At 36.0% G+C, this 26,287-nt stretch overlaps 4 protein-coding genes across 17 annotated transcripts in view; 3 read left to right on the top strand and 1 right to left on the bottom strand.

Annotated features, from left to right (window-relative positions):
- The first annotated feature begins 816 nt into the window (after nt 1-816).
- On the top strand, nt 817-5,562 carry LOC18429602 (acireductone dioxygenase 1). The gene is made up of 5 exons (XM_006838886.4): nt 817-864; nt 2,011-2,119; nt 2,251-2,345; nt 2,686-2,925; nt 5,241-5,562. The coding sequence occupies exons 2-5, from the start codon at nt 2,014-2,016 to the stop codon at nt 5,367-5,369; spliced, it is 570 nt and encodes a 189-aa protein (XP_006838949.1). The 5' UTR covers nt 817-864; nt 2,011-2,013; the 3' UTR covers nt 5,370-5,562.
- Nucleotides 5,563-10,302: 4,740 nt separating this feature from the next.
- Nucleotides 10,303-14,776, top strand: LOC18429601 (acireductone dioxygenase 2). Its single transcript, XM_006838885.4, has 7 exons — nt 10,303-10,374; nt 13,167-13,272; nt 13,369-13,463; nt 13,568-13,682; nt 14,063-14,187; nt 14,344-14,414; nt 14,506-14,776. Exons 1-7 carry the CDS (start codon nt 10,357-10,359, stop codon nt 14,567-14,569), a joined length of 594 nt encoding a protein of 197 aa, XP_006838948.1. The 5' UTR covers nt 10,303-10,356; the 3' UTR covers nt 14,570-14,776.
- Nucleotides 14,777-19,083: 4,307 nt separating this feature from the next.
- Nucleotides 19,084-24,829, bottom strand: LOC18429600 (exopolygalacturonase). The gene is made up of 5 exons (XM_006838884.4): nt 24,398-24,829; nt 22,811-23,128; nt 22,280-22,569; nt 20,093-20,321; nt 19,084-19,581 (listed from the first exon to the last, which is right to left on the bottom strand). Exons 1-5 carry the CDS (start codon nt 24,515-24,517, stop codon nt 19,327-19,329), a joined length of 1,212 nt encoding a protein of 403 aa, XP_006838947.2. The 5' UTR covers nt 24,518-24,829; the 3' UTR covers nt 19,084-19,326.
- Nucleotides 24,593-26,287, top strand: part of LOC18429599 (uncharacterized) — a 25,069-nt gene continuing 23,374 nt past the window's right edge. For 10 of the 14 annotated variants that reach the window (XR_016051942.1, XR_016051941.1, XR_016051939.1 and 7 more), the window contains exon 1: nt 24,598-25,517. Coding sequence is in view for 2 of the 14 variants with exons in the window: in XM_088861717.1 (XP_088717843.1) it covers nt 25,256-25,517 (262 nt within the window). In the remaining 12 variants the exon portion in view is untranslated. Of the gene's footprint in view, nt 25,518-26,061; nt 26,178-26,287 lie in introns of all 14 variants that reach the window. The other 4 variants (XR_016051936.1, XM_020664561.2, XM_020664560.2 and 1 more) reach the window with 3 other exon arrangements.

The following is a 26,287-nucleotide window of genomic DNA, read 5'->3' as shown; positions in this document are numbered from 1 at the left end:
TTTTTGTGTGATGTAAATTAAATGCTGAATGGCGGTTCATGCAAGGAAAGAACATATCACAATATTCGCATATTCATTCAAAAACATGAAAATTCTTAATGGAGCACCCTCATTTCTTATTGAATTCCTAAAAAACAATATTTATTATGAATTTTAATAAATTTTTCGGATTTTTTTTAAGCTTTATTCTGATCGATTCACCCGATTTCCTATCGGGATCGCCGATTCGTCGATCCGGATCGGTTTTTTGGGTGCCCGATCCGGGTCACCGATCCGTTTTTTAAACTATTGGGCGCACCTATTAAAAAATATTAAAAATAATTTTTTGATAAAATATAGTGACTACAACATCTTTTGAATCTTTCATGGGTATTTTGGTTATTTTATTTTATTAGAAATTTTTTTTTATATTTTTCGTTAGTACAAGTTTAATAGATGATTGGACGTCCAAAATTTGATATCAAAATAGTTTATAGAAAAAAATAAAAATAAAATAATATAAAGATACGATATTATGATTGAGACAATCTTAATCCTCTATTCAGAATGGATGGTTGGATAAGGGGACGTATAGAAGTTTTATTATGGGGAAGCATAAAAATCTCGCCCATCTTATATATTTAAAAAATATAAAATCAAAATACAATATATGGAGCTCAACACAAGGTCAAAAGGGAGAAGCTTGTGCTATTAAGAGCCGTGAGCTAACCACGTGGCAACAAGCCGATGGCGAAGCCAATATGTAGATGAAATTTCCAGAGAGGGAGAGGATGAGCATTTATAAATAACCATTAAGAAGTGCGTCGTGGTTCATTTAAGGTGCGATCGTTCATCTCACTCTTCATCCTCATACTGTCACCCGAGGTCAGTATTTTGTACATTATGCACTGTCTGGTCGAATTTCAAGCATTTAAGATTTTATGCTTGAATTTATTGAATTCAATGCCTTTTCATGGTCGTCAGAGAATAAATTTAAAATAAACTTACTTCCTTTTGTTGGTTAATGATGTAATTTTTATTTAACAAAAGCTAAAAGCATCTGATAGGGCAAGCAATATTGGAATATGAATCGGGCTTTTCACCTGACTCGGAGACTCGTTTTCTAGTAATCATTCCATCTTTTTCTTCTCTTGTTACCAGATTATAATTATGCTAGCCTTTATTAAGATAAAATTTTGATTCATCAAATTGAAAATCCGGTCCTGTTAATAATCATTTTGATTTATTTGTTTGGGGGGTAAACGTTTAGATTTCACTGCCCTAACTACCCAGCAGCTCTTTAATGGCCTTTATGACTCTTTGGGCAATGTTATTGGAACTATGCTAGCCACTGAATGGATAATAGGTTTGGTCCTGGTTGAAAACGAGAATACGAGTTTAAAAGTGTGAAATATATTAAAAACCAAGTCACCGAACTTTGGTGGATCTAATAGTTCGAAACTGGCCAATCTAACCGGCCAAGCCAGTCAAAAATGGGTTTTAACATTAACTAAATTTGATTGTTGCTTTTGACGGCCAAATACACGAGCCAGCCGTTCAACAATTCGGACCTGTCGATACAGTCCGGTCTCGATAACTAAAGTTTTGAGACATGGGTTTGAACGCTTCACTTTCCCACTAAACCAATATGTCTCCCACTGAGCTAAAGCTTACTCAAGTGAGTTTACCTTGGCAGGCTAGTTTAAGCCTTAAGTTGGTTTGTCAGGGTGTTTGTTAGCGTCATATTAAGCCTTAAAGTATGCTGGGTTAGCTTACTGAGGCAATAGGACCCACTTATCTTTTCTACTTTAAAACCTTCCTAAAGTCATTTCATTCATTTGTTCATAACCCATGTTGAGAAATTACACATATGGGGATCGAGATATTGTTGCATTCAATTTTCAGTGGAGGCACAGACTTTTAGTTGTGAGGACAAGGAATTAAGGGTTGAGTTTTGTTCAGTAAAGTGGATGAATAAAGGTGATATTCCTTTCAAATCCCTTAACTGCTTATTTGTTTATTTATTTTAAGGTTATGAAAGGAAATTTGGAGGCTTGGTACATGGAAGAAAGTGAGGAGGACCAAAGGCTTCCTCACCACTACCACCCACCCCAATATATTTCCCTTGACAAGCTTGCAGGTATTTTTCAAAGTTGATACTCTATTGTGAATATATTATTAATTAAAGATCAACAAAATCATTCTTATAAAATGAACAATTTTTAGACCACGCTCAAATGAATGCTCATGTAATCTCTCTTTGGACATTAGAACTTGGGGTTTTATACTGGCACTTGAATCCACATTGTTACGAAAATGATGAGGAATTGCAAAAGATTCGAGAGAGCAGAGGATACAACTACATGGTATGTTCTCTCTCTATCTCATCTAATTTTCCAAAGATAAAGGAAACAAAAAGAAGATACAAAGACTCCAATATTTAGTTCAATTGGCAAAGTGCTAAGAAAATGCTCAAAGCACCTCAGAAAATCAATAAGGTAGTTAAACCAGCCACTTTGCTAACAGGGTAGCTATTTTAATTGAAATTATTGAGTAGAAATCTTTGGGATTGAACCCTTTTGTTGATAGAGTTGTTGATGTAAGCACCTCATTTATTTTTTGTGTTGGCTTGTCAATGATATTTTCCTTAGAACTTTTCTTTGTGATTCTATAACTTGTTAATTTGTTATTCTTTGGGTTATTTAGGATTTGCTAGATCTATGCCCTGGTAAGGTGGAGAATTATGAGGAAAAGCTAAGGAACTTTTTCCGGGAGCATATCCATGCCGATGAAGAGATAAGGTATTGCCTACAGGGCAGTGGTTACTTCGATGTGAGGGATAAAGATGACCGTTGGATTCGCATATGGATTAAGGCTGGGGATATGATTGTTTTGCCAGCAGGAATCTACCATCGCTTCACACTAGACACCGGGAACTACGTCAAGGTAAGAAGAAATTTACTAATACTAGTAATTTTGTTCTTGCGACATGTGTATACACCTTAACCGCTTAATATAAGCAATATGGATAGTCAAAAATAAATAAATTGTTCTGATCTATGGAAGAGAGTAGGTTGGTCATGTTAGAAGAGAATGGCGTGTTCAAGGCATCAAATGGGGTTTTGAATGATTACCCTTTGATGAGTACCACATGGTCAGCAGTATTAGGACAATGCAAAATCGATGAGAGTTGGCAAAATGATAGCTATGCTTATTGTGTAATACTTCATGACAAAAATTGTCCCAATTCAAGTGGCATGGGCACAATTGTATTAAGAGTGCTTTGACCAAATCCTTTTTGTTTCGTTCCGAATATCGAAACTATTCATTAGTTTAACTAAGTTACCATAAGGACTTTTTCCTTTCCAAAGTTTTATTTTTTAGGAAAAGAATTTTTTGTGCATCCTGGGATGCATGTGTCTGCCCTTTGTGGCTGATTTAGGGCTCGAAACACTGCCCAAATCTTTGCAAACCCATTTTCTTTTTTTGACTCATGAGCTTGGAGCTCCAAAAATAATGTAAGTCTTATGATCTAATGCAAATATCATTTAAGGGGTCATAACCCATTGCAAAATCATTTAGGGTGATGAAACATCTCCATTAACATCAGAGGATTACTCTTAAATTTTTGTTTCACTTGGATACCTCCTAATTTTTTTTCTCAAAAGTACCCAAATTGCTCTTGTTTAAGGTTCTCAAGTAAGGGCATTCAAGTAATTTGACCCCTTGAAAAGGCTCCAACTAAATGGCTGGAATACGCCTGCTTGTTCAGGGTGAGTAAAATTACTGAGATATTTTTTATTGTTCAGTTTTTCCCAACCCTACGATTTAGGTATTTTTGAAGATATTTTTGAGCAGGTACTTGAATGAAATTAAAATTAAGAAGTAATCTCTATAATGTTAATTGCAAAATTTTGGCCTCAATAATTTATAAGGGGTTTTTGACCTTGTAGATGATATTTTCCCTGTGATCTATAAAGAATGGAAATGAACAGTCCAACACATAGGTACTAGATAGAGCATTTTTACAGATAAAAAATCCTTTTTTTTTGCCCCTCATATTGATTTTTGTAAAGGTTGAGATAATGGATTTGTAGAATTTTGGATTTCCAATGTACATCCGATGGGCTTGCGTCAAGGGACCGTAGAAGCATGTGATCGCACCCCTTTTTATATATGTGCGTGTATGTAAAGTAACATAGGAAATTTATCAAAATACCTGAGCAATGCACTATTTGGCATTTTACACTTTTGACACTATTCCAGCTTATGATCACGGGTCTTTTTAAGGGTATTTTGAAATTGAATCAAACAATATGATTACAATATTAAATAGTTCATCTCACATGGGTATTTTGATAATTTTCCCAAATAAAATTAGCTCCGTGAAACTCAAATGTGTTATCGGGTATCATGATCTCCAAGCCTAATCCTAAGGAACCATGATTTCCAACCTCGAGTGGGCATTCCATTGATGCATTTGCATGTGTTCGTGTAATTAAAATTACCCCTCAAATTTTTTTTTCTCGATGGAAAATACCATGCCTCCATCTAATCTATGCATTGGGAAAATATGATATGATCCACCTAGAACCTTGTGGTTTATCACCATTCATCCAATCAGTCGGACAGTGGTGGAGAGTAGGGATGTAAATGCAATTAATGAATTGTCAAGTGGGATCCACTTCCATCTATCAACGTCCAACCCATTGTAGGAATGGTGACAACCTTCATGATCATGTTGTTTATATGTACCATATGCATTTGTGTGTGGATATCGAAGATTGTGGCATCTATGCATATTTGTCCATATTTTGGGTGGCTTTATGTCTAGGGCTAGTTGGGTTTTGTCGACTCGCCGACCCAACAGGTAAACTCGACACGAGTCTAGGTATGAACCCAAATATTGTACCAGATGGGTCAGGTCCAGGTGCAAGTCTTAATGACTAGACCTGACTTGGGTCTTGGTCCATTTTGGAACTCATTGGGTCGGCTGTGGTCAAGGTCAACCCAACCCGACCCGATCTTACAGGATATTTGCTATGTATATCCACAATAAATATTTATAATTAAGTTATTATTCTTTTATGTGGATCTGGACCTTACCCGACCCCTGGGATCCGGACCCAACATGGGTCTAGGGCCACAGGTCTAGGTCCAGGTCCAGGTCCAGCTAGGACCCATACCCGACCCAACCCATAAACAAAAACTTAATTTGTACAACATCCCTTTCTATCTCATCAAAAACTTCATTTGTGCAGTTGATGAGGTTATTTGTTGGTGAGCCAGTTTGGACTCCTTTCAACCGGCCGCAAGAGGATCATCCTTCTAGAAAGGAGTATGTGAAGAATTTGTTCAACAAGGCTGGCACAGCTGTGGAGGCGCATTAGTTTATTTCACATACCATGTAATTTCTCACAGGGTGGTATCTTCATACATATCTTATCAAAAATATTTGTAGGTTATGGAGTTAGGAAGGGTGTATCTTGGTTACTGTAATATGAAGTCCTATATTTGAGTGGATGTTTATCATGCGTCTATGTTATCATATCAATGCATATGTGAGTTTTAGCTTGTTTTGAATTTGGTGCGAAAAGAATGTGCGCTTCCGTTCTTTGCCTATTTTAATTTAAAGAACGAAGGAAGGAATTGCATGCAGTGTTTTTCATTGGGTTGCATTTCCTATGAGCTTAGCCTGCAGGTTTTGATCGTCAATAAAGCGAAGCCTGCAAGTTTTGACTGCAGTTTGATTGTCATTTGAGCGCAAGCTTGGTAGTTGAGCCTGCGAGTTTTGACTGCAGTTTGATTTGTCATTTGAGCACAAGCTTGCGAGTTTTGACTGTAGTTGGTTTTGAATGTCAATTGAGCACACTGAATTTTGACAATCAAATGAAAAGTAACTCACAATTCACAAGTGAGACCATCAAAGGAGCAAAGTTGAACGCTTATTAAGAAAAGGCTTCACAGAAATTGACCATGCATACGACTTGAACATGTAAAGTTGGCCACCTATAAGGTTCAAACTGAGGGTTAGAGACTCGGAAACCTTCATAAGATTGACCCTATAACTTTGCAGTTTGGGTGATTTTGTCACTGCAAAAATGGGGTGGAGCATTTTGCATGCATATATACAGTTGCCATGATGCAGTGATGAAGAGATTCCAAAAGGAAATAAGATATCTGGGAGACCAAATTCCTATCACGGGCGGCTAGAATCACATTACTCAAGTCCACATTGGCAAGTCTTCACATGTACTTCCTATCCCCATTTAGAATTTATGTTTCTATGGCCAATGCACTTGAACCCCTAATAACAACATTCCTTTGGGGAATGATCAAACAACCTCCAAAAGATGGCAAAAGGCAAGAGGGCCAAGCAACGAGCAAAGCCGGTGGGAAGGCAAGCAATAAGCAAAGCCAAGCCAAGGGTAGCAAGGTCAAACTATTGGTTGAGAGTGCTTTGCAATATGTGTACCCAACATAGTTCGGTGGACAATGTACTTGAAGACCAAAGCTGATGAATGAAGAATTCCTCGCCAAATGTTAATGGAAGCATGCGATGCAATCTCTTGCGGGAGATAGTCATAAAGACATATCGAGAAGACCAGAAAAGTTGATTGGCGAGGAAAGTTGGGTCTCGATTAGGCATATCAACCAGTTGGAGGGTTATAAACATTTCCCAACTGTTGCTTTGTAGATATTGCTGCTTCTCAAGAGGGAGATGGCAGCTCAGGTTCGCTTTTATTTGGATAAGTCGATAGAAGATCGGCCAGTCAGCTTTCAATATCATGGGGTGTTGTAGAACCTAAGAGTGGTCCATTCAACTAAAATAAAGGAAGCTAAGTGACTTGGGAGTTGTGGAATATTCTGTGACATCTTGAGCAACATCAATCCTTTTAATGCCCCACCAAAAAGGACTCCCTCATCTAAGAATCGAGCCTCGTAGTGATATTCATAGTAAGTCCGGTCTATAGATCGCTTTACAGTGACAACCCATGCAAAAGCTTGGGTTTTGTGTGGGAGTATGAAAATCCCATACTGGTAAGCCTTTTATAGTGGACCATTTCAGATAGTGAGGCCTAACAAAACAAACGTGTGGCTGTTATGTAAGGCAATAGAGGAATTATTTAGCTACACATTCCTGCATTGATCTTTTACTTACACAATGTAGTATCAGGTTTTTGCCTTGTTTGGTGTACAGACATTATTGTCATTAGAAACTTCTCTCAATTATTTGGGAGTGGCTACATGAATCCCAGTCCACCATTCTACTCTATCAAGAAACATACCTTTAGTGAGACATCCTATTCCCTTATGTACAATAGGTAGAAATCAAATATCAAATAACGGGAAACAACCATGGCAGAGCCTAAGTTGAATTTTGACAATAGCTCCACTAGGAACTTGGATATGTTGATAGAGAAGTATTTGGAGATTGTTCAGGAATGTACATCCTCGCCCGTTAAGGCTAAGTGCATTAGCGTTTATGGATGAGGTTTCCAACACCTGCCTCACTATTTCAAAGACTTCGAAATTTTCATATGAAAGAGTTCTTATAAGGTGTCAACCTTTTACTATAGAAGTGACATGCACCTCAAAAAACCTTTAAGAAAAGGTTGTTTTGAATTTAGAAAATCCTCCAATAGATTATATCAGTGTAAGAAAAATCAAACCGGAACGGTTAACCAGATATAGGGCTGGAAGTGGTTCAACCGGCCGGTTCAATCGGCTTAACTGTAAAAAATGTGTTAAACAAATACAAAATAATCTGATAAAACATAAAAAATATATTTAAAATATGATTAAATAAAGTACATCCATATGAAGTTGAAAATTAATTTAAAAAGAAAAAGAAAAAGAAGGATTTCAATCAATCGATTTGGGCCTAGGTTATCTTTGAAAATTTTCAAAAAAGATGGGGAAAATGTAACAATAAGTTTCAATGGCCAAAACAATTTCCAATGTTTGCCAAAATGATAAAAAAACATTAAAAAATAAATTACAAACAAAATCCTGTTTTTTTGGGGATTTTATATATTTTTTAAATACCTAGCCGGTTCACCAAAACGGTCGAAACCAAAACCGACTAGTGGCCGATTCTGATTAACCGGTCGATTTTTCCTATGATGGATTATATCGACGTATATAGATACAAAAAAGGAGGAATCTAAGCTTTAAAATAGTGTATCTTATAATACATTATTTGGACCATCCATTTTTAAGATTTTCAAGTGTTTATAGATTTGCTTGATCCGCATCTTTTTTGGAGTTTTAAATTTCATAAATAAAGATAGAAACAAATTTTTTTGTTCGACAGTGAGTTTTTTACACGGCAGTACATTTTTTAATAAGGTGTGGAGATGCACAATACTTTGATTGTTTAACTGGGCAGCTAATACAAACCTCACCTATTTTTATAATGTCTTCATTGGCAATTTTGTATCGCCCAATACACTTGCTCATGAAATTTGTCGGGGAACATCCGGTATGTGTGAAAATACTTCTGTAAAAGCATTTTTATGTGAAAAAACTCCTTCATGTTATTAGGTGTTGGAGTTTTTTCTCACCAATTAATCCCAACACATTTTTTCATATGAATTGGCAGTTATTTGATGTGAAATAACTCCACACCAAATTACATTAAAGAGTTTTTTCACATCAAAATACTTTCATAGAAGCATTTTCAAGCGTACCACGAGACTAAAAAGTTATCAAAAAGTTACACATTAACATTGTAAAAAGAGTAAAATCAGAAAAAACATTAACGAGAGACTAAAAATGAAAATAAAGAGAAGAGGGAGAAAGAATCGATATCTTGTAAACTCTCAAGTAGGAAAATTATGGCGCTAACCTAATTTTTTGTGGCGCTAACCTCATGTGTGATGTGTAAACGAAGAAAGTTGAAACTCCAGACGTGTAAAGCCAACAGAATATAGAATACAAATTCAACACCCAGTTTTTCCAAACGCCCCGCGATTCGTGGCTTACTTATTCAAATTTTATTCTCAATTTGACTATGTGAGTGCTCTTCTTGAGGTGAACCCGATGCCTACAGCTGTAGTCACAAACAATTGTGGTCAATGGTTGATGATTTTCCCTAAACCACAGGTATATGACTCCATAAGATAATTTTAAGTACAAAATCAATTAGGGGAAGAAGAGTGAGTGGAATATTAATATACTAGAGGGAGGGAGGTAGGTAAAAGAGAGAATTAGCTCTTCATATAAAAAGATATGCCCCTTGCACATGAGGATACTATCTATTTGCTCCCTCATTTAAAATTTAGGTAAAAAGTATTTTATGGAATTCAAGTTTTGGAGGTCTAACCTCTTGAACCGACCAATCTCAAAAAAAAATAAAAATAAAATCATACATACTATGTATTTGCAAAAATTATCGTCTCTAAACTCCACAAGGAAAAGCTAATTTTTGGAGAGCAAGATTTAAGTGTTGAAAACTCAAATCTTTTTTTTCCCTTTGAAAATAAAGCCAACAACCCAGGTTGAATCTGAGCCGATCTGACACTCATGACCTCATTTCGTTATATAATTATAACATTTTTAATAATTTTAGACGTTCGTTCTTCTCATCAAAGCTCACTAATAAAAAAAATTAAAAATAATAATTCGTAAAAAATAAATTAACCAAAATACGTTTAAAATATTTCAGAGGTATTTTGATCAATTTATTTTTTTGTGAGTTATTTTTTTGATATTTTTAATAGAATCTACTATTTATAAAGAATAGAACTCTAAATTTCAAGTGATTTGAATTTGTAGAAAAAAATTAAAATCTAAATATAAAATATAATCGTGATCATTGGATCGACCCAAATTTAATCTGAATCATTGAGAATACTCTATTTCATCAACCCAATTTAGCTTTTCCCTTAAAACAAAAAAAAATTACCCTAGGGAGTTAATATACAGTGTGCTCCTGTGGGAACATGAAACACGCACGTTGATCATTTATGGAGTGACTATTAATTGAGGCGACAAATGAAAGGCGTCTTTAATTTGTGGATGGGAGTTGGGGCGATTCGCTTGTACAAATGAGTCACGCTGCTTTCTTGCTTTAGGTGGAAGAGAGATTCTCAGAGCTAAATTTATAATATTAATTTAAGTCTAAGCTAAAAATAGATTAATAAGATAAGTCCAAGGCTCTTTTTCCGACTTTTGCAAAAAAATGGGCATGCCTTTTTCTCTAATTTAGTTTTGCATTTTGCTCCCGCGGGAGCACACTATACCGCCCCTTTTTACATCTAGACTTTTTAGGTCCGTCCGTCCCTTCTGCTATATAAATGGGGTCGGCTCGGACCATAAGGAGAGAATAAGAACTGTGCAAGGCTGCCTCTGGTCTCCAAACCATATTCAGAAATGGCGTCTTCAAACAAGGTATGCTTCATCCATCAATATGGAGGCCTCCTCCAAATTTCGATATTTTTCTTTTTCAATCCTCTTTTTCCTCGTTTTTGGCGTTTCTTCTTCCACTGCTTTTGATCTTATTTGTAAAGAAATTGTGTTCATAGTTTTCTTTTGATCCTGGTTTTGTATTTTCATCAAATTAGAGTATATATGTTCTGGAGAACAAGGGTTTTTTCGGTTCCAAATTTAAGGGATTCTCTTGTTTGCGCTATCTAAAGCCATGGGGAAAATATTTGGGCAATTTGAAAGGGAGGTCTTGAATATCATTGAAATTGTATTCCTGGGTATTTGTATTTTCTGGATGGCATTGAAGTGCATCAATTGATTTGTGCAATATTGATAAAACTTAAGTCTTACTTGTGATCAGTTTGAGCCATGGGTTCAGGGTTTTGGGTTACATTTGAAAGTCTCTTCTTGTGATCGGTTTGAGTCATGCGTTCAGGGTTTTGGTATGAATTTCAAAGTCTTTACTTGAGATCAGTATGATCCCTGGCTTCAGGGTTTTGGGTTACATCTGAAACTTTGGAGATGTTGTGAAATGGGGCAATTCAGCATGAACGTGTTGATATTTTTCTTTATTTACTATTTGCTGAGTTTTTTGTTCATCAGCAAAGGTTTATAAAACCATACTCGGGCCCTGCCCAAGCTGAGTAATTAGGGCGCCTGAATAATGTACCAGGCAAAAAAAGCCCCAAAAAATAAAGTAAGAATAGAAAAATAAAACTAAACTAAAAATCCAAATAAGATGGAAAAAACCTATAAAAAATTGATCTAAAATTCCATATATAGCTGGAGACATTTCGGAAATATGAAGAATTTATAGCTGGAGACATTTATACACTAATCTTACAATTTATCATGATTTTTTTCATTTTTTTCATTTTTTTAATATCTTGGAGCGGCCTGTATCAGAATATAAGCCTTCAGACTATTATTATACCAAGAATACTTGTTGCTTGCACGAAGGTTCATCACAAAGGGTTTGGGATGGGGTTTCTGGCTGGTTATATGCTTGGTAAAGTACCGATATGGAATCAATATGTGGCAGTTTAAAAGATCACATTCTTTTGTTGGTTAGTTGTATGTTGTAATGAAGAATTATCAAAATATTATTTCTAATGCAAAATTTTTACCTCATTAGTGTGGCGAGTTGGACAAGGAGTCCTAGTATTGTGTTTTGTGGGTGTTATGCTTTGTCAAATTCCGTTCATTATTTTGTGCCTGTTGGGGAGTGAGGGGTTGTTATCTGGCTGAATTTTCTAGTTTGATCAACAGGCTTAGAATAGTTTCAAGAGTGTATTTGGAGCTCTCTCTCTCTCTCTCTCTCTCTCTCTCTCTCTCTCTCTCTGTGAGTCTGTATGTGTGTGTGTATTATCCTGAACCTATGTTATAGCCTACCCCAAATAGTTGGGATAAGGCTTAGATGACGATGATAAATGGAGCTTCTATGGATTTGTTTGAAGTTGAACTTTACTAATCAATGGGGATGCCAAATCTTTTACTTGTACTTGAGCACATTGATGTTTTGGGGTGGTGCACTCTGCAAATTTCAATATGATAGTATAGTAATAATCAATTTTGTATGTCTTTTTGTCATTTCAGACATTTATGTCCTTGTATAGCCTTTCTAATTATCTTAACTTTCTATTGCATGCATGTTGACAACATAATTCCTCTTCAGCTTTGTACTTTTCACATGATTCTTCTGTCAAATGTTCAAATGAAGCTCCTTTATATAATTTATCCTAAATTATTACTCAATACATCGGCTGACCCATTCATTGCTGCATCAGCCTCCATATTCCCTTTGTTTACTTTAAGGATAAAATTGTACAGGAGCAAGAATTGAATTTTCAAGTACTGTTGACGTGGTATAGACACTTATGAGTTGTCTTGTCCTTTTTTGTGCTCTTTTCTTTCCTTGTATGTTGTGCATGTATTGTTTGGTGGTAAAAACATGGTAAATGTTCTTAATAGAAAAGAAGTTATCTTCTTAAAGTAATAATAGAAAAGAAGTTATCTTCTTAAAGTAAGAACCCTATATTTATATCTATAAACCAATCAAATTTATGAATTACTAACTTAGCAAGATGGATGAGATCCTAAAACCTATTCCTTGATACATGCACCTGCACCTACTAGTTACCTCTATAAAAGGAAGACATGCACCTGCTAGTTTCTCTTAAGTGTCCATTTTTGGCTCATTGCCATGTATCCTACCCTTGATTATGGCTTAATATATGTAGAATAGACAACTAAAGTTTGAGTGCTTTCGAGCCAGTGAAGACAAGCAAGAAAACAGATGCGCTTTAGCGCAACGGCTTTCGCGCTAGCTGTTGTTTCTTGCTTTCGGGCCCAGGCCTGCCCCATGGAAAGTCTTGTTTAGGCAGGTGTCCATTTTTGGCTCAATGCCATGCGTCCTACCTTTAATTGTGGCTTAATATATGTAGAATAGACAACTAAAGTTTGAGTGCTTTCGAGCCAGTGAAGACAAGCAAGAAAACAGATGCGCTTTAGCGCAACGGCTTTCGCGCTAGCTGTTGTTTCTTGCTTTCGGGCCCAGGCCTGCCCCATGGAAAGTCTTGTTTAGGCAGGTGTCCATATTTGGCTCAATGCTATGCGTCCTACCTTTAATTGTGGCTTAATATATGTAGAATAGACAACTAAAGTTTGAGAAAGTCATGTTTATTCTTGTGTTTGTACTTGGCTATTTCCCATCATTAGCTCTTGATGATGTTTGTGAGAATTTCTTCTTGTGACAGGGTGAGGCAACCATCCAGGCCTGGTACATGAACGAGACCGATGAGGACCAGAGACTTCCCCACCATTGTGATCCTCCTGAGTACGTTTCTTTGGACAAACTAGCAGGTGCATGTCTTGCTTTGCATACTTCCTTTCAATCCAGAATTTCAATGTATCTCCATATTCATAACTAAAATTTGCTTTGCTTTTGGCCTTTTTTAGAGCTAGGTGTTCTCTACTGGCATTTGGATGCTGATAACTATGAAACTGATGAAGAGTTCAACAAGATACGAGAATCCAGGGGCTATACTTATTCAGTTTGTCTCTTGAACACATTAACATACCCCAATATTAGATGATAGGGCTTGCAGGGTAGGGGGTCAGTGTTGTAGACTGAATGTGATTATGGTTTTGATTGTAGGATTTGATCACGTGCTGCCCAGATAAGTTGCCAAACTATGAGTGCAAGTTGAAATCTTTTTATGAAGAGCATATTCATACTGATGAAGAGATCCGCTTTCTTTTGGAGGGAAGTGGTATGTGTCCTCTAATCTGTGCACTGTATACTTTGAACGAAATAGAAGATTCAATCAATCTGCAGATAAGAACTTGGGAATTGTTTTTTATTTATTTCTTGTTTTATTTATTTATTGTTTATTGTTATTCTTTTTTTATGTGTAATTTTACTTGTCACCTGTGACATTGTTTAACTACTATGCTAGGAGGCAAACACTTGGAATGATTCTTTGTTTGTTGTGGTTACACCCAAATACACATCTGTTCATACATAGACATAGACATATAGGTTGATTGATCAAAGTTACTGAATTTGAAGACATAGCAGGGTGTGATTGATATATGCAATATCTATATTAGATATTAATATGATGTGCTCTGTATTGTTTAATTGTTGCAGGTTATTTTGACGTTAGGGACAACAATGACCGTTGGATTCGTATTTGGGTGAAGAAAGGAGACATGATTGTGTTACCAGCGGGAATCTATCATCGGTTCACCATGGATTCCGACAACCATACCAAAGTATTAAACCCTTATAAATTATTCATTTCTCTTGTTTTATAAATAGAACATTTTATTTTACCTTTATTATTTCATATTAGAATACCAACTTAAATTTTGGAGAGTGGGCCTCATTTTTCGTTTTATGATATTTGGTTGATTGCTCTTTTTGTACAGGCCCTGCGTTTATTTGTTGGTGAACCTGTATGGACCCCATACAACCGCCCTCAAGATGACCACCCTATCAGGTAACTTAGCTTCTCTTCTGGACTTTACAAGCTTTACAAGATTTTGCTCAAGATGGGGATTGATGCTTATGCATTATGCATTGGATCGCAGAAAGCAATATGTTGAAGCTTTTATCGAGAAGGATCAGGGCAGTCATGCTGTAGAAGCACATTAATACGGCACAATAGAGGCACTTGGCTTGGCTTTTTCTTTTAGGTGTCCTATAAATGTGTGTGCGCGCTTTATCATTTCCCATATAACTCAGTGACATTTTATTAATAATATGTATGCTTGAAGTCTTGTGAAAATAAGCATAAAATAATAATATGTATGCCTGAAGTCTTTGTGAAACTTTACTATATAATAGTGATGTTTTGCTACATACTTCTTGCTTGGCTCCTTTAATGGATTTTCTTTCTTAAACGCGCTAGTGCTTGATCTCTATGTCAACATCTTTTTATGGTTTGAGGTTGCTGTTTAAGCTTAATATATTTATATCTATTATAGTGGCTGGATGCGGTACGGGTTTTGGGTAAATGATTGTGATCAAGGGGTTCACTTTTTTGCTTGGAATCCTATTATTCCTTGTGGTTTCACCAGTGTACCCTGAACCATTAAGATTGTTTCCGGGTATTGTGGTGCAACTCCAGTGATTTCTAAGTCGAACCGGTGTACAGATGAGATTTATTTTCTTTCTTCAAAAATCCCGGGAATTAGATGATTACCGGTTTTCCCATAACAAGATCGCCAGCCCACCAGTTCCGATTGGGCCCCAGTGGTTCCAGTTTGAATGGGCATTTTTTCATGCACTATGTTTTGGTGTGGTTCATGATATGCGACCTTATGAGCTGATTGCGATGGTCTCCGGTTATGGGGACCACCGTGAATTGTTAATCATGGAAAACATTAATGGTTGAATGACTCTAGATGCTTTAGTGGGTAAGAAATTGCCAAATGGGCTTTTCAGCTTTCATTTTGACAGGAGAAAATGAATGAGAAACAGAAACCTATGTTTTTTTTCTCCTTTACCCAAAATTCCTAGTATGGGCAAACAGTTTTTTTTACAATTGCAAGCTCGCCAAATGCTGATGAGATTCGTCGGCTAGAAATAGTGGTTTGGAATTTGGGTTGACCCATGCCTACGCCATACATTGCAATAAGCGTTTCTCTCAAGAAGCTACCTTTTGAAAACGTGGTGAAACTAAATACCTTTCCCCAATTTCACGCATTGTAAGAAGGGAAAGGTTTTTACATTTCCCCTCCTACAACATAGAAGATCTATGCTTCTTTTACTATTCAACGGTTTAATTTTTATCAAGAGAGTCCATAGAAGATCTATGCTTCTTTTACTATTCAGAGGTTTAGTTTTTATCAAGAGAGTCCCTCAATGTTTGATCTTACATTTCATGTATCAAAGTATTTTATTTTTAGTTTTTTTATACCAATTGTATGAATATGAAATTTGGCATATGTCATCTTTTAATTGGGGCGCACTTATGAAAAATATTAAAAATAATTTTTTGATAAAATATATTGACCAAAATACCTTTTGAAACTTTCAAGAGTATTTTGATCATTTTATTTTATTAGAAATATATTTTTTATATATTTTTCGCTGGTGCGAGTTCAATAGAGGATTGGACTTCATGTTAAATTAGTTTATAGAAAAAAAATGAAAAATAAAATAGTATGAGACGTGACATTGTGATTGGGACAATTTTAACTCTCAATTCAGAATGGATGCTCGAATAAGGGTAACATAGAAGTTTTATCTTGTAAGATTTGGAAAATAAAACCACACTACCGCCTCTCCTGAACCTTTATGCAAGTCATTTAACAATTGGACCGAACTGGCCAGCTTCAATGGGGATTGATTAGGGCCTACAGTGGATTGGTTGACCTGTCTCGGCCAAGCCCTAAAGAAACTAGGGCCTGTGCCACAAAATATAGCGGGAGGGTAGCCAGGGCCGGGCCACCGTGGGCCTAGAATATGGTGTAGACTTCATATATTTAAAATCGAAAATTCCCTCCAAGTTCCTCGTTTGTAAGTCGGTACGCAAGATGCCATTGCGCTAGTGTTTGAAAAATCGGGAGTTTGACTCCTAACTGCCCTAGTCGAATTGGAACTCACAAGTAACCGGTCCCATTTTATCCCCAATTCTGGATTCGCGCGAATGGACTGGGAATTGGTTGCCACCTTAAACAATCCAATTAAGGCACACTTCCAAATTTTATCATACCGTATAATTTGGTGTAAAAAGTTTTTAAAACCTATTTTTATTTTTAACTATAAAATGTTAAACTCCAAAAATAGTAAAAATCAAGTAAATTTATAAATATATAAAAATTTTGAAAATAGACGATCTAGATAATGTGTTGTAATATGCACTATATTTGGAAATCAATCTTTTTTTTCTTTTTTTTTCATATTCATACATCCAACATTAAAACAACATTTTATGATGGATTTTTTAGGTGTATCTTTACATGTTACAACCATATATAAATTTTTTCTTAATAAAAATATCTATTATTTGTAATCATTGTCTTAAGAATTTATTTAAACATTTTCAACTTTAGATGATTGTTTTTTATTTAATTTTTTTTAAAAAATTGGCCTAGCCAGGTCACCAATCCTGCGTGGATGACTGATTCGATCCATCATTTTTATTTTAAAAATACTAAAGTGATGCTGTTGCAGTCATTGAATCAATAAGAGGCAATGATGCGTTTTTGGTTGGTGGTGAGTGTGGTGACCATTTCTCTCTCTTACGCAAAACTCGAAAACAAAATAAAATGCATTTATGCCAGATATAGGGTGAAAAATTGTAGGATCCTTTAATTTTTTTTTTTTTTTTTCATTTCGAAGTTATGAGAGGGCAAATTTTTATTTTTATTTTTTGTACGTTTACTAGCGGCGTTGATTAGCATTTTTGCGTTGCTATGATTGTCATCATCATTATAATCTTTTTCCAACTATTGAGGTTGGCTACACGAATTCTAATTTGTCAATATGCTCTATTAAGCATTATACCTTTAGTGAAATTATAAGTTCGTATATCTTTTATCACTCATTTCAATCATGTCCTTTTGGATATACCCATTGTTTTTTTGAATCAACTCATACGTCTCAATAAGTGTTGTACTGAGTCTAGGTCTATGTTGTACATGCCCACCCAATCTGTTTAAGTCTACTTTTTCTCATCTTATCTCCTATTAGAATCATATTTAAATCTACTTTTTCTCATCTTTTCTCTCTAAACTTATAAGAACTATCTTTATTTTCTTTCTCTATCCCTAAATTTTTCTCTCTCTCATATGCATTGAATTCCCATTCATTGCGTCCAAAAATAAGCGACGGACAAGAAAATTTGGAGAATGGCATAAAGCTGGTCTTAGGATCATCAATTTTTTCATGCAAAGTTACAAACCGTAAGTATCCAAAAAGTCGTAACAAGGAGACTGATCACCAAACTTCTAGAAGGTGCTGCAAAGATAGGGAATAACCTCTTCTTAGTACAGAGAGGAATCCAACTTGTCCATCACTTATACATGAAGGGAAAATTGGACTTTAGGGAAAATTCTTAGCCCTACACGCTACCTCGATTCCCACTCTCTTGTTCTGAATTGGGTGATTTATGAGTCAATAGGAGTATATATCAGAAAAAATTTTAAAAACCTTAAAATTTGGGAGACATGAAGGATTGTTTTGGGCCCGATATTGCCAGACTCTTGATTCACTTTGGCTCGGGAATCTGAGCGATCTATGTTTATAACAGAAGGTCTTTCTTGTAATTTGATATACTGTTGAATATGGAGGAGGTTTATGTGAAGATAATGTTTCTATTATCTTCCAAACTTGATTTATGGCAAATTTATACATGAATGTTCACAATTTCCATAACTGTTTACTATATAGTTTTTATAATTGTTCACACTTCTCTGAAACTCGAGATGATTTGACACAAAGCCGTTTGAATTTGAACAATAAATGACATAACAGAAATATCTTCCTAATATAAGTATACATAAAAAGAAAGAAATATTGTACACATAAAAAGAAGAAAATATTGTTTCTAAACGTATGTGTAAGTTTCTATATTTCCACACTCCCCCTCAAACTTAGATGAGTTAAGAGATAGCAAGTTGAGTTTGGACATTTGAACGCAGGTAAACTTGATTTACAATGATGGATTTATTCATGAATATACAGTTTTTATAACTATTCATAGTAATACAATTTCTATAACTGTTCACAGTTTAGAGGAAGGAAGGTTTGTATCCTTTGCCTTTCTTTTTGCCAAAGAAATTGCCATGATCTTTATGCATAGAATTTGAGGTCCACATATTCTTCCTCACTCTCTCCATTATCTAGGTACATTAAATGCACACTTTGTTTCACATTTTGTTGGTTGGTCTCTCTTTTGGTACATTAGAATGGTTCTGATGGTTGTATGATAGCTTGCATCCAATTTGTGCCGGGAGGATCCAACAAGCCATCTATAGTTTAATTTATTTGGTTATAAAAAACTCATTTATGAAATTGATAGAATTTTATGCACAAAAAGATATATATAATGATAATATATAAAAGAAAATATCTCTTTACCCTCTATTTTTATTTTAAGTAAAATTGAAAAACTAAAGTAAGAGGGGAGAGAGAGAGAGAGATGCAACACATACGACATTGTAGAACAAGGCATTCGTATATAAGACCAAGAAACTCGGGCAAAAGGACAGTGGCTGGATAGTACAAAAAAAAAAATATCTTCCACCAGGACACAAGAAACCATTTTTCCTAAATCTTGGCTACCAAAATCATTCCCAATCGAGAACCCAAACGAGCGGACAAAACAGGTCACCACCACTTCAATAGCCATCTGCGCTCCTCAGGCGTCTGGTAACTAAGGCAACCACCACCTTGTACTCGCTCTACTGGCAAGGGGGAGGTATTTGCACTCCCTTGTAGCTGGCCTTGACGCTCGAGCAGAAGGCCTTCGCCGGAATCTCGTGACCTTTTACATAGTTCCATGTCGCAGAGCCATCGTAATTGAAGTTGATGTCTTCGAGAACAAGGTTTTGGCAAGGGTAGCCAGAGCTGCATGTTAGTGTCACTGCGTTCTCTGAGGAAGCCGTGCCCCTAATGTTCTTGAAGGTTACGTCCTTGATTTGTACCAAAGATGGTGTCTGTGTCATGGAGGATTCAGAAAATGGTTGTGTATGACTTTGAGCATTAGAAAAGTACGTAGAGAGAGGGCTCAGAACACTACAACTTAAACCTTGTGAAGTTCCAATTTCTACTTGTTTTGCGGAGAGCCAGAGAGTTTTTGCTTAACTTATTTAGAACAGAGGATGATTGCTTAATTTATTTGATTGTATCGAAAGGCCCAATGAATCAAGATTTTCCTATAAGTAACGGTAATTTTGGAGCAAGGTGGTCATTTCTCATAATGAAGATGAGCTTTATGATAATAAATTTTTTTTTTAATAAGCCAATTCATTTAAAACCCAGCATGTCCATTGTTTTTTCTATTCAAAGATCAGATCAGCCCTTTGTGTCTGTGTTTTTATGTCGAGAATTCTTGTTTAACGAGTCTGTATTGTTTAACTAAATGAGAGAGAGATGTCCAACTTGTTTAGTGAGAGTTGATTAACTTGTTTAGAGAGAGAAGAGAGTTGCTTAGAGATAGAGATTGACCTGGGCTCCACATCTTTTGCTAGGGCAGTATTCTTGGTCGATTATGATGGGGTTTTGAACATTGTTCATGACCAGATTGTCGAAAGTCATGTTCCTGGCGAGGGTCTTTTTGGGACTCCCCTGCCATGACTTAATCCTGATGCCGTTCTTCGTCTTTGTAAAGGTTGATGAGGTCACCGTAACTCCATCCACATCTCCCTCATAAGGATACTTACCGAGGCTCCCAACACTAAATAATGTGAAAAAACAAAATGAGAAAAAAATTTCACATCAATTATTCCAGGTTTCTGCTAAACCAAACCAGAAACAAAAATCTTATTAAATTTCGCAAATGACAACAATACACTTCCTACCGCATCTTCCCTTTTTCATTTGCCCAGACAATAAAGTTCAGCGCGTCATTTACGTATGGAATTTAAAATTTTACGTAAAATGCAAAATGCTCCACTAAATTACAAAGATGGTTGATCTAACACTTTTTTTTTTTTGAAAATTACCCTTCGATCAATTCTGATTTTGATTTTTTTTGTTTAAGTTCTTTTTTAGTTCTTTCATTAGTAAGGCAGTACCCCAAGCTTTACTGCCCTACAATTTCAATCCGTAAAATCAATGGTTTAAAAAACGGATCGGTGACTAGGATCCGACTTCCAAAAAACCGATCCAGATCGGCGAATCGGCGATCCGGATCGAGAATCAGGTGAATCGGTCAGAATAAAGCTTAAAAAAAAATCGAAAAACTTATGAAAATTCATTATAAATATTGTTTTTTAGGAATTCAATAAAAAATGAGGGTACTCCATTAAGAATTTTCATGTTTTTGAATAAAAATGTGAATATTGATATATTCTTTCCCTGCATGAACTGCCATTCAGCATTTAATTTACAGTATTTCGTGCTCATCCCTACACTGTTGCTGTTGGGACTCGATATGTGAATAATTTGGCTGGGATAGGGTGGCCTCAGAATCATCATCTCTCTCATTTTCTCTTTAAATAATATGGATTAAAAAAAAAAAAAAACAAATTTTCAAAAAAATCGATCATGGATTCAAAAAAAAAATCACAAATTTTCAAAAAATTCTATCATGGATTACAAAAAAAATTCGATCATGGAGTAAAAAAAAAAAATCACAAATTTTCAAAAAATTCAATCATGGATTACATAAAATTCGATCATGGATTACATAAAATTCGATCATGGATTACATAAAATTCAATCATGGATTACAAAAAAAAACAAACAAAAAAAAACAAAAAAATTCAATGGTGGATTACAAAAAAAGAAAAAAACAGTTCGATCATGGATTACAAAAAATTCAATCATGGATTACAAAAAAAAAAACAAACATTTCGATCATGGATTACAAAAAACAAACAAACATTTCGATCATGTATTACAAAACATTCGATCATGGATTACAAAAAATTCTATCATCGGTTACAAAAAAAAAAAAAAAAACAAAAAAAGCGATCATGGATTACAAGAAAAGAAAACAAACATTTCGATCATGGATTACAAAAAATTCTATTATGGGTTACAAAAAACCAAAAAATTCGATCATGGATTACAAAAAAACAAAAACAATTCGATCATGGATTACAAAAAAATCGATCAAGTATTACAAAAAAATCTATCATGGATTACAAAAAAAAAAAAAAAAAAAAAAAAAAAAAAAAAAAAAAACCGTACGGACTCGCCGATTCGCTGTTCGGACTAGCCGATTCCGTACAGTGAATCGGCCAGTCACTGTGCAGAATCGTCCGGTTCTCTCTAGAACCGGACGATTTCCGATTTTTCAACCGATCCGGTCCCTTTTCGCGAATTCCGAGTCGAACCGGGCGAGTCCAGTTCGACTCAGCGTTTTTTAAAACGCTGCTTAAAATAAAAGATAAAATTTAGGTTGACTAAGAGGTAATTTAAAAAAAAAAAAAAAAGTTGACCGACCTTCTTTGTGATTTCTATCTATAAATGAAACATTTCATATTTTACCTAAAATTTTAAGATTCATACGGAAATTACTCAACTTCAGCTATTAAATGGAATACCACGGCTTTCATTAGCTTTTGTAAAATGATAATAATGCCCTTCCTCTTTCATAAGCTTTTGTAAAATGGCAGTAATGTCTTTCCTCATTTTCAGAAATGGCAAAAACAACCCTAATTGCCACTAGTGAGGATAAAAAACAACCTGATGCCATGGCCAGGCCCGCAGTTGACGTTGTCGATGGAGACATGGGAGTTGCCCTCACCGATAGATATGCAGTCGTCCCCGGTGCCGATGTTAGTGTGAGAGATGGTCACACCGACACTGCGTTCAATGTGTATCCCGTCGGTGTTCGGGCTGTCCCCAGGTGCGGTGACAGTGACGCCGGTCACCTTAAAGTTTGTGGACTGCAGGACAGCAATGTGGAAGAACTTACTGTTCAAAGAGGTCACGTCTTGGAGGACTACATTTTTCGAAGCATGGAACTTTAAACTCTGCAAAACCGAACACAATTGAAAGTGAGGTCAATCCGATTCTTGGAACGTGAATGACCGGTTTAAATGTGCACCTTGTTAGCTAAAACTCTTGTGATGGACTATTGATCTTGTCAAAACAATAGAATCAGCAACTCCCCCAGCTTAACTCTAGGATCCTCTTGTTTCATGCTCCAATGGATCCTATTTCCATGCTTACAAATCAAATCAAAATGTTTAGAAAGAAGTTTAAACCACTTACAGTGGGAAGAAGGTTGCAATACTTCTGGTTTCCACACTTGTTTTTGCCCCAAGATGCAGTACCTTGGCCATCAAAGACACCACCACCGTTGACTGTGAGGTCATTGACCCACCCGAACATGATCCATGCACCGTCTTTGGCAAACTTACCCAAGTCGGTGAAGGCTTTTAGGGTACCCTTAACGGTGAAGGTCATTCTCGTAAGGTTCTTGCATGGGCCAATGAAGGACAGGGCCCCGGTGTAGTAGGTCCCTTCAGGGACGTAAAACGTCGCCTCCCCTCCCGATGAACATGCAGCTTTCCATGTGTCCAAGAATGCCTAAACAAAATATAAAATTTAAATGTTAATAACATCTCAAATAAAACATAAAATTTAAATGGTGTTAATTGTGTGAAAATTTATATGAACATGAAAAAAAAAAGTGTTATATGAGTTATTATAAGTTTGAAACTGGACCGAGAGACCAAGCCATATGCTTTGCTGAGAAAACCATGTGTGTGATGGGGATAGATTTAGGATCCATGGTTTTCATGGGCAAAGAAAACAAAGGAATGGTGTAATGAACTTGGCGCAAGAGAAAAGCTAATCTCCACCGTCCATCTAGCTTAACCAAAAAGTCTTAAAATGCTTGATGGACTGCAGATATTAGCCCTTTCGTGGTCAGCAGATGAGGGGGCTTCTCATTCTTTATACCCTCCACATAAGTAAAAAGATGGCAAGAAACTGTAGGAATGATTCATTCTCCTCGGGGAAGGGTCGTATGCGAAAGTTTCTCGCCCTTGAATAATCAAGTATTCGATGGACACCGGCATTAGCACAACTGGCCAGGTCGACAGGGTGGGTTACCTGGAACCGGCCACCGGCCGTGGCTGGTTATGGCGGTTAAGCTAGGAACTTAAAAATAAATTAAAAATACTGTAAAAAATCCAAAAAATAAAAAATTTATTTGTAATAGGTTTTTTAAATGTTTTCTACTGTTTTAGAAAAGATTGAAAAGCATTTGGGCGATAAACGCTTATTTTTATATTTTCTTTCTTTTTTGGATTATTTCTAAAATGCAACTAGGCACAAATTGACTTTTAAAAAATTATTTTTTTCATCAATTTTTTTAATCTCATTTAAATGTATTTTATTTAATTATACTTTAATCATAGTTTTCATATTTTTTTAGAATTTTTTGAAATTTTTTTAACCCTATAAAGATCTGTTCGGTTAGGGCCAGCTACACAAACTGGTTCCAAGTTACCCGTACCTGGCCCACGGCTGGGTTCTATTCCCAGGTTGTGTAGTGTGGGTGTCAATTTTTGGAAACGCTATTTTTGGTTTTTAGGAGAGGGCATCCATATCTAAAATATAGATACATGCGAGAAGTTTGATGCATAAAATTGTGAAACCCTCTTCATTTAACTTGAGACACACGAACGACACAATGTGTCCATCATGAAATACGAAATATAAGCATGCAAGGTCAAGTTAAAAGTAATATATCTATGCAATACCAGCTAAAAGTAATATATCTATGCAATACTAGTAACATCCACGTACACTTGATACAAAGGAATGTGGCATATACAATACAATTCTCACCTGAGTGTCCTCATTTTGGGGACTAGCCTTTGCTCCGAAGTCCTTCACATTGAACATTTGTTGTGCAAAGGAGGTACTAACCCCCAAAAAGCATAGAAATAAAACGATCTTTAGCCCCATTCTGAAAAAAAATTAAAAAATCTTAGTTCTCACCCCTTCGCTCTTGTTATTTAGTTTTCTTGGGGAAAAGGAGAGGGGATGAGAGATGCCAAGAGTGAAGGTTCGTTGGGTATTTATGCAGGGTTGAGAGCCCTTCAACTTTAGGACACCATCCCCCTAAATTTGCACTTGATCCCTAAAACTGTGGTCTTGCCTCCGATTTGGCTTGGCCCTGCCCGTTCTTGTAAGGTTGACCCAGTTTAACTGCTGGTTTAACGAGGTTTGAAAGATTTATATGACCCAGTTTAGCGAGGGTTCGTTACATTTAGAGGTAAGACTTAGACCTAGTTTAATCGCTGGTTTTAGCTAGTGTTTGCCCAAACCCGAAATTCCCGATATTCAGGTATAAAATTTCGTGCGCGAAATTGAAAATTTCGGAGAAATAAACAGTTCACTTTAAAACAAGTGACTGGAAAAGGCGGGCAGTCAATTCAGGCTCGGACCGCTCTTTCCCGAACTTTCTTCAAAACGTTAATGAGAAATGGATCTCTTTTTCTATTTTGGGAAAAACAAAAAGGAATCTCGTCCAGTAAAAACCCTAAGAATTTCACTCTCATCTTTAAGGGATCATCATGGAGTGTTTGTTCCTTTCACTGAAGTCTTAGTACGTTGTTTTCAGTCCTTTTGTTCTTGAAGAAGTTATTATGCCTCTGTGTTTCTTCTCGGGAACCCTAATTTCTACTTCTTAGCTATTTCTTCATGACGAATTCGTTACTATGGATTTTATTGCTGTTTATTTGGCGGTGTGCACTCGTATATGGGGAATCATCGACCTGTGTTATGGTCTACAATGAGGGTGGGGCTCCGGCTGTGTTTCAGTCGCACAAATGCTCTCGATGGAGGCTCGATGATGAAAGGAAGAGGCCGAGGGCTAATTGCCAGGTAGCCATCTCTCAGGGTAGGAGGAGGCACCAAGAGGATCGTGCTTTCTGTGCTCTTGATATGCGAGTTCCGTTTCCTGGTATGCATTGCTTAAAATTGTTTTCACGTTTTGTTCATTTTATCTGCTTTATTTTGTAATGGAAGTTGATCATTTTTCCTTTTTTTCTTGTATGTTTCGATTCTTGAATGTTTCATTTTTCTGAGTATTTTTGTATGCCTGGGCTGTTTTAATTGTTGAAGTGGCGAATGAATTATATCTAGTTTTGCTCTGACTCTCATCGCCTGCTAGTTGGTTGTGCTACTCTTTTTATTTTCTCATAGCATGTAAATGTGGAAGATAGAACAAGTTGATTGCGTTTTGCACTGCATGGAAATGAGAAGAAAATATTGACTTAAAGTAGCAAAATTTATTGAAGAAATCAGAATGAAAATACAGGTGCTAAAAATCCACAAATTTCATTAGTATTTTGGCATGCTTGAAACTAATTGGTTGCGATTTTATCTGGCCTCAAGTTTAGTTTGTACTCCTTCTTTGAATAAGGGATAAATATCTCCAAATGGAGAGAATTTGACTTCAAATCTAAGTTAAACACCTTGTGCTTGCAATTGCTTTTATCTTACAGTTTGTCTCTCGGTAGCCATCAACTTGTCGGCATCACATTTGTCTTCTTCTCAATATTCACTCATTGGCATCTCTTGGCCTAACGACTGGAAATATTTAAATCTTTTTGGACTTGAAGTAAGTTTTCCTAATAACCGTGTAATTTTGTAGAGAGCCGAGACAAATGAAGCAGTTGCACTAATTGCATGTAGATATCATTGAAATAATGTTATATTTGAACCTTACAC

This window comes from Amborella trichopoda, chromosome 3, assembly GCF_054954075.1.
Source record: "Amborella trichopoda isolate Santa Cruz 75 chromosome 3, AtrichopodaSantaCruz75HAP2 v2.0, whole genome shotgun sequence".
Lineage (NCBI taxonomy): Eukaryota > Viridiplantae > Streptophyta > Magnoliopsida > Amborellales > Amborellaceae > Amborella > Amborella trichopoda.
Note: the sequence above shows the minus strand (reverse complement) of the source record. Positions and strands in the feature narration are given on the sequence as shown.